At 36.2% G+C, this 13,698-nt stretch overlaps 1 protein-coding gene across 1 annotated transcript; it reads left to right on the plus strand.

The window, feature by feature from the left end:
* Positions 1 to 5,342: 5,342 nt before the first annotated feature.
* On the plus strand, positions 5,343 to 5,621 carry LOC116190198 (pectinesterase inhibitor 10-like). The gene has a single exon (XM_031519859.1). It carries the CDS (start codon positions 5,343 to 5,345, stop codon positions 5,619 to 5,621), a length of 279 nt encoding a protein of 92 aa, XP_031375719.1.
* The last annotated feature ends 8,077 nt before the right edge of the window (positions 5,622 to 13,698 follow it).

A 13,698-nucleotide genomic window follows, 5' to 3' on the forward strand; every position in this document is an offset into this window, starting at 1 on the left:
GTGAAGAGCTAGGATCAGAAGTTAAGTCCGGCGGAGTTCGCGCACAACCATGCTGTTAATCGCAGCACTGGTTTCAGTCCATTCCAAGTGGTATATTATGTTACTCCTCGGGGTCCCCTTGATCTGTTACCCGTGCCGGATAAGACCAGGGTTCATGGTAAGGCGGCTGACTTCGTTCACGAGCTGCAAGAGATTCATGAAGCTGTGCAGAATAATTTGAAGAATGCTGCCATGAATTACAAGGCTGTTACTGACCGAAGGAGAAGGCACGTGGAGTTTGAAGTTGGCGATTTTGTTTGGGCTGTCCTTACGAAGGATCGATTTTCTGCTGGTGACTACCACAAGCTCGCTGCTAGAAAGATTAGTCCTGTGGAGATCGTTGAGAAGATCAATTCGAACGCCTATCGGCTTAAACTTCCCAGCCACATTCGTACTGCCGATGTGTTTAATGTTAAGCACCTGATTCCTTACACAGGTGATAGCTCGGACGATGACGATTCGAGGACGAATTTTCTCCACCCAGGGGAAAATGATGCGGCAGAAGACCTCGCAAGTCGGTACCTGGAGAAAAATAGGTTCTGACGACCCTATTTCGAAGGAAACTACATCCGGAGCAAAACTCACAGCTATGCTATGATTTTTCAATATTTAAGGCAAATTCCATCGTTTAGGGCCTCAAACAGACAATTTATGTTAATTATGGTATTTTTGCAATTTTTGAAAAGTTTAGTTCTTTTATGCAATTTAGATTTATTAATACCTATTTAAGCCTTCTGTAAGCCCTAGGGCAAGGGGAGTCGTCTTTTCAGATTATCAATAAAATTCAGAACTTTCTTACTTTGTCCAATCTCGAATCGATTCGAGTTTGATGCCTATTTCCTGATATTCGTAGAATCAACAGGTATAGAAGGTCGTAGTTCCGGTATTCGTGCGCGAATCAACGGGTCTGTGACGATTACTCGCGTCGTACGCTGCGTCAATAACCCTCATACGAGCTTTGGTGACAGTCGTGCGATAAGCGTTCATTTGAGTCTGAAGGACAGTGATTTTCAAAACATAAAAAACTCAAATTTGAAATCTTACTTAAGAAAAAGAGACCTCGATCACAAAGCAACAACAACTAACTCATACTGGATTTGGTTCTTTTTTAAAAAAAAAAATCAGCAAAAAAAGAACCAAATCATATTGCTCCGATCTCTCCCGTTTTTCCTTTTGATCTTTTCCCAATTTATTGCCAAAAATCCCCTTCTCCGCCTTTTCACCCCTTATCTTTGAATAAAATTACTAAAACACCCATGTATTATGTCCATAGAGAAAGTAGACTTGGTTGTTTTCTGGGCTTGGATTTGGTTCGGATGGAAGTCGGGTAGAGCTAGTGCCTGGGCTTGGTCGGTTTAAATTTCTATGCCCATCCTGCACAAGCAGAATACATTGTGTCGTCCAAACTCTTGACTCGTCCCACAAGTTGGTAAGAGAAACTTTGTTGATCAGGTTAAACCACAATCGGCTAACTAATAGAACGATGCTCTTGTTTATGAAGTTGGTTGAATCATCATATATATGAAAGTCTATCATACATTATTTACCAATTCGGGTCTGCTTTATTTAGCAAAATATCAATTTCAGTTGTATCTGTGCTCATTCATTCAAGTGGCGAGCAGGAGAAAATTACGACCTAAATTAAAACAAATTTCGGTCGTAATCAAATTATACTGGTATGCAGCATAATCAAAGCGTTAGAAAGCAGAATACTCAACCTCGAGTTTTTACTGGTAGTTGGGTCTAATTTCCGCCCAAATAATGTTTAGGGCTTGGCCTTAGGTGAGTGAGAAATATATATCTGAATGAAGCATTTGGGGTCGTGAAACTCCAAATACATGGTATCCAACGCATGGTCGTGAGGAAAAATAATGATCAGTAAATCAAAGTAAGTCCAACACATGGTATCATAATTCTGCAACGAAGATGGATCCAAATGTTCAGAAGTGGAACCATCGCCTTCCTGACCGAGATGAACGTTGGTCGCAGGATTGTCATAGAAGCCTGCAAGGGAAGTCCCAGCAGCAGCAGAGATCATCATAGAAGAAGAGGCAGCAGCCTGTTCGACAAGGTGCTGGTCGAGCTCATTGATCAGCATCCCCATCGTGGCTATGTTCACGACCAGCTCCTTGGGGACTCTGCTCATTCATCGGAGTGTTCCACCATGTCTGCTCCGTCTCCCAGCCCATCACCAGGAGCTTCCATAACTCCCTACCTCTTCGTGTTTCCTCCTTCAGCCTCTTTAATACCTCGATGTATGCACCAGCGTCATGCTCCTGGAAATACGAAGGCAAGTTGTGCTGTCCAGGAAGGAATGTGACGTCTGTACCATGTATTGCTTCATCGAGTGCAAGTTGGTGCTCGTGCTCCCTATAATTATCAGGTCCTACCCTATGTGCCTAACCTTTGGGGGGAATTGTCTCAGATTTCATGGCTTGAGGCAAGAATCGCAATTTCGACAGTACGAGGCAGCTTTTCTCATGTCAGGAGGCTCGAATCCGAGAGGCCCAGAGAGAAGTACATTTAGAGGCCGAGGGAAGATAAACAAAGGTGTGGGGAATTAGAAAAGCTCCTTAAAAATGGATGGAGAGAGAGAGCAAACCCGGTGGAACACTTCGATCAATGAGCAAAGTCCCCAAGGAGCTGATCGCGAGCATGGCCTCGATGAAGAAGCTGACAGATGAGCTCCACACAAGCACCTTGTTGAACATGAACGGGCTGCTACGTACCTCCTCTTCAGCGACCACCTCTGCTGCTGTCGGGCCCTTCTCTTTCGGTCTTCTAAGTTTTATGTCAATCCTGCAACCAATTTTCCATTTTTTATAAAATCTACAAAATATATCACATGCATCAGATAAATTAACATATGCTCTCGAATGTGCTCATAGATGAGAGTCTTCCAGATTCAGCCAAAACAATAGTTATATAATGTAATTTTACTTCAGTGTATCATATATATTCATAAATTATATAAAACTACTATTTGTGAAAAGATGTGGATGAATAGAGACTTGGATAATGATCCTCTTGTACAGCGTTAAAACCTATCAATCATTAAGACTGTATTTAGGTATATAATTCACTTACCATGCATGTCTTGATTCATTTTATGTATCGTTAGAATCTTCCATAGAATTTATGGAGCTATACGTCTACAAACATCTTCGGATAACCAATCCAACTCGCCGAATAACTCTCGCATCATTCAGCAAAAAAAAAAAAAAAAAAGAACTCTCGCATAATTTTTCCTCCTTTTTTTATATACCTATTTTACATTTCTTGGTTACATTAGGATTTTCCGATAATTTTATACATTTGAAAGCAAAATGTGTAGGCAGATCGACTCATCAAGTTCCAATTGAAATAGGATCCACACAAGGAAAAACACTTTCCATTAGTTGGTTATAAGGGGCATCCCAAAATTCCAGTTGGAGTGGAAATCGTGTTACTTAATAGAGACTTGTGAGTTATATATACTGTATAAAAGCTTAAGACTTGTGTTTGATTTGGAAGTGTTGTTACCGATATACAAATGTAGAAATATAATTGCTAAAAGCTCAAAGTATTGATTAAGAAAAAAAAATTATTCGGGACTTGGAAGGCCATACTCTAAAACCGTTGAAATTAAAATTAATAGTTAAAGTAGATAATAAGCAAAAATGGGAAATCAATCACATTTATGACTGCTAAAATTAACAAGCATTGTTTTGAAATATTTCATGAAGCTTTATTGAAAGTATATATCATATAAGGATGCATATTAGTTAATTTCAAAATAGTCTTAGTACTAAAACTAATATTAAGTTATCAAATCGGTCTTTAGGTAATTTTATATTTTAAGTTTTGAGAAATTAGTTACATTTACATGTTAATGCCCGGACAAGGTGTATACTACCAACAACTTTGTTATAGAAAAACAAGGACTATGCCTACGCGTTGCCGAGTATGAAAAATTATTTAATTTATTTAATTGTCAATTACTTTTTAGAGAACTTTTAATACATTTGAGAATTGATTTAATGTTTCACTTTAAAATTTATAATGTTTATTACAGTTTTTAATATAATATTGAATGTTATAATTTTTAAATATAAAAAATAATAAATAATAAAACATTAAATGAGAATTATAAAAATAGTGCTCCCACGTATTAAATAGTAATTTTGACATTTGTTTAAAATAGGTAGTAAGTTAAATATTATAGGAATGAAAATTTTAATTGCTATAATCTTATCATACAAAAAAATGGTATGGAAAATAATATACATAATATTGTTTTATTATGAAAGAAAAAATTATCAATATAATTAAGAAAAATCAAATTACAATTATAAGAATAAGTAATTTGATTCGTATGAGATTATTATTGTTAATTATAAAACATTACAAAAAGAACTTATGTTATAGAAAATGTATAGTATAAAAACGATGTGAATTAAAAAATATAAGAGAAATAGTTATTTAGATAATAACTATTAAGTTATTTAGAGAATTTTTAACTTTTCAAAAAAGAATATCTAGTTATATCCCTAAATACGAATAATGTAAATGAACATCTAAAATTCGTTGAACCGAACATACAAGAACTTGCACAATTCATTTAATTTAAATTAATAGATACATGAATCTATTTCTGCAATAGATGGGCACATGAATCTTTTTATTAAAAATTTAATTTTTTCTTAACAGACAAAGAGGCAAGTAACCACGAGTTAAGGGTTTGTAAAAGGCAACGTGTTTTTTTTTTATATATTATAATAGAAAGTTGTTTTCACTCTACAAAAGTTTCTGATTTTATACTTTATTAATGAAAAGAAAATCACATTTATATGAGCATCATTCTAGTCGAATAGCAAGTAGATGATTGACGATAGGGCTGGCAATATTTCGCACGACACAATAATACGACACGGAGTTAAACGGGTTTGAGTTGGACGTTTTTGATAATCGGTCTAAACGGTTCCAACTCATTTAAACACGGTTAATAAGCATGTCTTACCGGGTTGAACCCGTGTAACCCGATTATATACGATTAAACATATTTATTTAGACATATTAATTGTGTTACTATAATCGTGTAATCCGTTAACCTATTTATGTATTTGGATTACCAAAATATCCTTGTATAACCCTAAGTTCTTAAGTTCATAACCTAATTTACTTTCATTTCTTTAACCTAATTTACTTTCCTTTCTTTCACCCAATACAACACAGCACAATCGCACTTCCACTTCTACTTCTACTTCTCTACTACCCTCCTTCAGATCTCATCTGCGATTTGATTTCCCTATTCTCATCCATCAATGGTGAAGTTCGGCTTCTTCGCTCTCATTGCTCTCCTCTCTGTGCACCTCGCATTGTCTGCAGATCCGCCTAAGATCTCGCCCTCCCCTTCTCCCAAGCTCGCCGCCGACTCCACTCCCACCATCTCCCCTTCGAAGCCCATGGCTTCGCCGGCTCCGGCTCCTGCCAATGCGCCTCACGGCTCGATCTCATCCTCGCCATCGCTGCCTCCCTCGGATGCGGCTCTCGCCTCTTCCCTGTCCACATCCCCCTCCCCTCCATCTCAATCTCCGTGTTAATGTGTAAACATGTCGTGTTAACGTGTTCGAGTAAACGAGTTAATCGAATAAATAAGTCGTGTTAATGTGACTGGGTAACCGAATTGATCGGATAAACAAGTCGTATTAACGTGTTCGGATAATGGTTATAATCGTGTCGTGTATACATTTACCTATTATAATACGTTTTGATAAACAGGTTTTAACGTGTCTAAACGGGTTGACATGGATATAAACAGGTCGTGTACGGGTTTCCAAAACCTGACCCGTTTAATAATCGTGTCGTGTACGGGTTATGATTTCGATGACATGAATTCGTTTAGACACGACACGTATAAACACGATACGACATGAATTGCCACCCCTAACTAACGACCATATAATATTCATATATATGCTTGTTCCATGCTTCGCATACCCAATATTAAGTGAATAGAGTTGTATATCGGATTCATCTGACTTATATCTTCACTAATTTGATGTGCTCGGGAGGCACCATGGATACCGCAAATCATATCCGCTATGGCCTTGTTTGGCACGCAGAGATAGAAAGTGAAGGGAATGCAGTATATATGCATATAAAATATGTGGAATTTCGCGCGGCGATTCATTTTAGAGATTATTTCTATTCCTTCATGCCATATATGACCTATATCTGTACTTTGTATGTGCAGTTGATAATTTTAAGTTTTTCTTTTTCCAATTATAAAGGAGGTATACAGTTATAGTATAATGAAATATAATTCATAATAGCTAATAAATAGACACGGATAGTCCCATCATGAGTATCACATATTGAACCTCTTGGTTATCAGGTTAAACCACAAGCGGCTCACTCATAGAACGATGCTCTTGTTTATGAAGTCGGTCAAATCATCATATATATGCAAGTCTGTCATACATTATTTACCATTTCGGGTCTGCTTTATTTAGCAAAATGTTAATTTCAGTTGGATCTCGGCTCATTCATTTGAGTTGCGAGCGGGAGAAAATTACGACCGAAATTAAAACAAGTCATACTGGTATGTAGCATAATCAAATCGTAAGAAAGCTGAATATTCAACCTCGAGTTTTTACTAGTAGTTGGGTCTAATTTCAGCCCAAAAAATGGTTAGGGCTTGGCCTTAGATGACTGTGAGAAATATATATCTGAATGAAGCATCTGGGGTCGTGAAACTCCCAAGTACATGGCATCCAACACATGGTCGTGAGGAAAAATAAAGATCCGTAAATCAACGTAAGTCCAACACATGGTATCTAATTCTGCAGCGAGGATGGATCCAAATGTTCAGAAGTGGAACCATCGCCTTCCCGACCGAGATGAACGTTGGTTGCAGGATTGTCATAGAAGCCTGCACCGGAAGTCCCAGCAGCAGCAGAGATTATCATAGAAGAAGAGGCAGCAGCCTGTTTGACAAGGTGCTGGTCGAGCTCATTGATCAGCATCCCCATCGCAGCTATGTTCACGACCAGCTTCTTGGGGACTCTGCTCATTCATAGCAGTGCCCCACCATGTCTGCTCCGTCTCCCCGTCCATCACCAGGTGCTTCCATATCTCCCTACCTCTTCGTGTTTCTCCCTTCAGCCTCTTTAATACCTCGATGTACGCACCAGCCTCATGCTCCCGGAAATACGATTCCTGCCTCAGCTGGCTTTGAAATATATGAGACCCCCATCACTAGTTAGCACAGAACGTAGGATCTAATTCTCAGGAGCCCGGATACAATCATGCTCTCGATGGAGCAATACATGGCAGAGGTGTCACATTCCTTCCTTGAATAGGCAACCTGCCTTGGTGGACCCCTAGGCTTGTTCGACCTCAATAAAACCTTCCTAGGGGCTAAGGTCGCAAAAGAGTTTTTACTAATGGAAAGAATATTTGTAAATTTTGTTTCAATTACATAAAAGAGAATGTAGGGCTTTTTATGTTGCTCTAAAAGGCTAAATTCTCTTTTGAAATCATTGCTACAAAAAATTTGATAAAAATAACGTCCCTTCTCACTAGTGAAAAGCTCTTTTGCTACCCTGACACCTATGAAGGTTTCACTGAGCTCCACCAAGGCAAGTTGCGCGGTCAAGGAAAGAATGTGACGTCTGTACCATGTATTGCTTCATCGAGTGCAAGTTGGTGCTCGTGCTCCCAAGAATGTGCCTAACCTTTGGAGGGAATTGTCTCAGATTTCACGGCATGAGGCAAGAATCGCAATTTCAGCAGTACGAGGCAGCTTTTCTCAGATCAGAATCTCGACTCCGAGAGGCCCAGAGGGAAGTACATTGAGAGGCCGAAGGAAGATAAACAAAGGCGTGCGGAATTAGAAAAGCTCCTTAAAAGGGGATGGAGAGAGAGAGCAAACCCGGTGGAACACTCCGATCAATGAGCCAAGTCCCCAGGGAGCTGATCACGAGCATGGCCTCGATGAAGAAGCTGACGGATGAGCTCCCCAAGCACTTTGCTGAACATGAACGGGCTGCTACGTACCTCCTCTTCAGCGACCACCTCTGCTGCTTTCGGGCTCTTCTCTTTCGGGTTTCTAAGTTTTATGTCAATCCTGCAACCAATGTTCCATTTTTTATAAAATCTACAAAATATATCACATGCATCAGATAAATTAGCATGTTCTCTCGAATGTGCTCATAGATGAGAATCTTCCAGATTCAGCCAAAACAATAGTTATATAATGTAATCTTACATCAGCGTATAACATATATTCATAAATTATATAAAACTCATATTTGTGAAAAGATGTGTATGAAGAGAGAATTGGTTAATGATCCTCTTATATAGCATTAAAACCTATCGATCATTAAGACTGTATTTAGGTGTATAATTCACTTACCATGCACGTCTTGATTCATTTTATATATTGTAAGAAACTTCCATAGAATTTATGGAGCTATACGTCTACAAACATCATCGGATAACCAATCCTCCTCACTGAATAACTCTCGCATCATTTTCCTCCTTTTTTATGTACCTATTTTACATTTCTTATTACATTAGGATTATCCGATAATTTTATACATATGAAAGCATGATGTGTAGGCAGATCGACTCGTCAAGTTCCAATTTAAATAGGATCCACGCAAGGAAAAACACTTTCCATTAGCTGGTTATTTGGGGCATCCCAAAATTCTAGTTGGAGTGGGAATCGTGTTACTTAATATAGACTTGTGAGTCATATATACAGTATAAAAGCTTAAGACTTGGGCTTGATTTGGAAGTGTCGTTACCGATATACAAATGCAGAAATATAATTGCAAAAAACTAAAAGTACTGACTACAGAAAAAATAATAATTGGGACTTGGAGGGGCATACTCTAAAATTGTTGAAATTAAAACTAATGCTTAAAGTAGAGAATAAGCAAAAATGAGAAATCAATCACATTTAAGACTGCTGAAACTAACAACAATCATTGTTTTGAAATATTTCATGAAGCTTTATTGAAAGTATATATCATATAAGGATGCATATTATTTAATTTCAAAATAGTTTTAGTAATAAACCTAATATTAAGTTATGAAATCAGTCTTTAGGTAATTTTGTATTTTAAGTTGTTTTGAGAAATTAGTTACATATACATCTTAATGCCCGCCCAAGGTGTATACTACCAACAGCTTTGTTATAGAAAAGCAAGGATTATGAGAAATTATTTAATTTATTTAATTGTCAATTGCTTTTTAGAGAACTTTTAATACATTTGTGAATTGATTTAACATTTCACTTTAAAATTTACAATGTTTATTTACAGTTTTTAATAAAATATTAAATGTAATAATTATTTTAAATATAAAAAATAAGAAATAATAAAGCATTAAATGAGAATTATAAAAATAGTGCTCCCACGTATTAAATAGTAATTTTTACATTTGTTTAAAATAGGTAGTAAGTTAAATATTATAGGAATGAAAATTTTAATTGCTATAATCTAATCATACAAAAAATGGTATGGGAAATAATATCCATAATATTGTTTTATTATGAAAGAAGAAATTGTCTAATATAATTAAAAAAATCAAATTGCAATTATAAGAATAAGTAATTTGATTCGTATGAGATTATTATTGTTAATTATAAAACATTACAAAAAGAACTTATGTTATAGAAAATGTATATTATACACACGACGTGAATTAAAAAATATAAGAGAAATAGTTATAATTTAAACTTAAATTTAAATACATACGAGCATATCGATCGTGAGAGAAACATCTCGAGGTATTGTGTAAAGAGAAATAACAGTAGCAAGAAAATAGTCTAGAAAATGAAGTTTCTCGTACTCTATTTATTGGACATATAGTACATTGAAGTTAAAAATGCATTTCATATTTCGAGAAAAAAACTTTGAAATTATTGAGAGAATTTAAAATTTTCAAAAAAGAATGTCCAATTATATCCCTAAATACGAATAATGTAAATGAATATAAAAAATTCATTGAACCGAACATACAGGAACTTGCAAATTTCATTTAATTTAAATTAATAGATACATGAATCTATTTCTGCAATAAATAGGTACATGAATTTTTTTATTAAAAATTTAATTTTTTTCTTAACAAATTAAGAGGCAAGTAACCACAAGTTAAGGGTTTGTAAAAGGCAACGTGCTTATTGATTTTTATATATTATAATAGAAAGTTGTTTTCACTCAATAAAAGTTTCTGGTTTTATACTTTATTAATGAAAGGAAAATCACATTTATATGAGCACAATTCCAGTCGAATAGCAAGTAGATGACTGGTGACCATATAATATTCATATATATGGTTGTTCCATGCTTCGCATACGCAATATTAAGTTAATCAAGTTGTATATCGGATTCATCTGACTTATATCATCACTAATTTGACCATGGATACTGCAAATCATATCCACTATGGCCTTGTTTGGCACGAAGAGATAGAAAGTGTAGGGAATGCAGTATATATGAATATAAAATATGTGGAATTTCGCGTGGCGATACATTTTAGGGATTATTTCTATTCCTTCATGCCATATATGACCTATATATGTACTTTATATGTGTTGTTGATAATTTTAAGTTTTTTTTTTCCAGTTATAATGGGGGTAAACTAGTATAGTATAGTATAATGAAATATAATTCACAATAGCTAATAAATGAATACGAGTAGTCCCATCACGAGTATCACATATTGAACTTCTTGGTTATCAGGTTAAACCACAAGCGGCTCACTCATAGAACGATGCTCTTGTTTATGAAGTCGGTCGAATCATCATATATATGCAAGTCTGACATATATTATTTACCTTTTCGGGTCTGCTTTATTTAGCAAAATGTTAATTTCAGTTGGACATCTTCTATTCATTTGAGTTGCGAGCCGGAGAAAATTACAACCGAAATTAAAACAATTCATACTTGTATGTAGCATAATCAAAGTTTAAGAAAGCTGAATATTCAACCTCGAGTTTTTACCAGTAGTTGGGTCTAATTTCGGCCCAAATAATTTTTAGGGCTTGGCCTTAGATGAGTGTGAGAAATATATATCTGAATGAAGCATTTGGGGTCGTGAAACTGCAAATACATGGTATCCAACACATGGTCGTGAGGAAAAAGAAAGGTCACTAAATCAAAGTAAGTCCAACACATGGTATCCTAATTCTGCAGCGAAGATGGATCCAAATGTTCAGAAGTAGAACCATCGCCTTCCCGACTGAGATGAACGTTGGTCGCAGGATTGTCATAGAAGCCTGCACGGGAAGTCCCAGCAGCAGCAGAGATCATCATGGAAGAAGAGGCAGCAGCCTGTTCGACAAGGTGCTGGTCGAGCTCATTCATCAGCTACTCCATCGCTACTTTGTTCACGATCAGCTCCTTGGGGACTCTGCTCATTCATCAGAGTGTTTCACCATGTCTGCTCCGTGTCCCCGTCCATCACCAGGAGCTTCCATAACTCCCTACCTCTTCGTGTTTCTCCCTTCAGCCTCTTTAATACCTCGATGTACGCACCAGCCTCTTGCTCTCAGAAATACGATTCCTGCCTCAGCTGGCTTTGAAATGTATGAGACAACCCCATCACTAGTTAGCACAGAACGTGGGATCTAATTCTCTGGAGCCCGGGTACGATCATGCTCTCGATGAAGCAATACATGGAAGAGGTGTCACATTCCTTCCTTGAATGGGCAACCTCTTGGAAAAGAATATTATTTTTACTAATGGAAAAGAATATTATTTTTAAATTTTGTTTCAATTACGTAACAGAGAATATAGGCCCTTTTTTGTTACTTTGAAAGGCTAAATTCTCTTATGAAATCACTGCTACAAAACATTTGATAAAAATAACGTCCCTTTTCACTAGTGAAAGCTCTTTTGCTACCCGGACACCTAGGAAGGTTTCATTGAGGTCAACTAAGCCAAGGAGGTCCACCAAGGCAAGTTGCGCGGTCAAGGAAGGAATATGACATCTGTACCATGTATTGCTTCATCGAGTGCAATACACTATGTGCCTGATCTTTGGGGGATTATCTCAGATTTCATGGCTTGAGGCAAGAATTGCAATTTTGGCAGCACGAGGCAGCTTTTCTTGAATCAAAAGGCTCGACTCTGAGAGGCCCAGAGGGAGGTACATTGAGAGGCCGAGGGAAGATAAACAAAGGTGTGGGGAATTAGAAAAGCTCCTTAAAAATGGATGGAGAGAGAGAGCAAACCCCGTGGAACACTCCGATCAATGAGCAAAGTCCCCAAAGAGCGGATCACGAGCATGGCCGCGATGAACAAGCTGACGGATGAGCTCCACAAGCACCTGAACATGAACGGGCTGCTACGTACCTCCTCTTCTGCGACCACCTCTGCTGCTGTCGGGCCCTTCTTTTTCGGTCTTCTAAATTTTATGTCAATCCTGCAACCAATGTTTCATTTTTTTTATAAAATCTACAAAATATATCACATGCATCAGATAAATTAACGTAATCTCTCGAATGGGCTCATAGATGAGAATCTTCCAGATTCAGCCAAAACAATAGTTATATAATGTAATTTTACATCAGTGTATAAAATATATTCATAAATTATATAAAACTCATATTTTGTGATAAGAGGTGAATGAAGAGAGACTTGGTTAATGATCCTCTTATATAGTGCTAAAACCTACCGATCATTAAGACTGTATTTAGGTATATAATTCACTTACCATGCATGTCTTGATTCATTTTATTTATTATTAGAATCTTCCATAGAATTTATGGAGCTATACGTCTACAAACATATTCGGATAACCAATCCTACTCACTGAAAAACTCTCGCATCATTTTTGCTCCTTTTTTTTTTTTACATACTTTACATTTCTTATTACATTAGGATTTTCCGATAATTTTATACATATGAAAGCAAGATGTGAAGGCGGATTGACTCATCAAGTTCCCATTGAATTACGATCCACACAAGGAAAAGCACATGGCATTCGTTTGTTATTAAGGGCTTTCCAAAATTCCAGTTGGAGTGCGAATCGCGTTGCCTAATATGGACTTGTGAGTTATATATACCGTATAAAAGCTTAAGACTTGGGCTTGATTTGGAAATGTTATTACTGATATACAAATGAAGAAATATAATTCTAAAAACTAAAAGTATTGATTACGGGAAAAAAAAATTAAACTGTTCGGGACATGGGAGACCATACTCTAAAACTGTTAAAATCAAAACTAATGCTTAAAGTAGGGAATAAGCAAAAATAGGAAATCAATCATGTTTATGACTGCTAAAATTAATAACAGTCATTGTTTTGAAATATTTCATGAAGCTTTAGTGAAAGTATATATCATATAATCATGCATATTATTTAATTTCAAAACAATTTTAGTAATAACCTAATGTTAAGTTATCCAATCAGTCTTTAGGTAATTTTGTATTTTAAGTTGTTTTTAGAAATTAGTTACATTTACATATTAATGCCCGCGCAAGGTCTATACTACCAAAAGCTTTGTTATAGAAAAACAAGGATTACGCCTGCGTGCTGCGCGGGCTTTAGAAATTATTTAATTTATTTAATTTTTAATTACTTCTTAGAAAACTTTTAATACATTTGTGAATTGATTTAATGTTTTACTTTAAAATTTATAGTGTTTATTTACATTTTTAATAA

The sequence above is a fragment of the Punica granatum genome, unplaced genomic scaffold (assembly GCF_007655135.1).
Source record: "Punica granatum isolate Tunisia-2019 unplaced genomic scaffold, ASM765513v2 Contig00376, whole genome shotgun sequence".
Classification (NCBI taxonomy): domain Eukaryota; kingdom Viridiplantae; phylum Streptophyta; class Magnoliopsida; order Myrtales; family Lythraceae; genus Punica; species Punica granatum.

Bases quoted from the DNA above. Each gene is read 5' to 3' on its own strand.
- LOC116190198 (XM_031519859.1), top strand. From the start codon at position 5,343: ATGGTGAAGTTCGGCTTCTTCGCTCTCATTGCTCTCCTCTCTGTGCAC.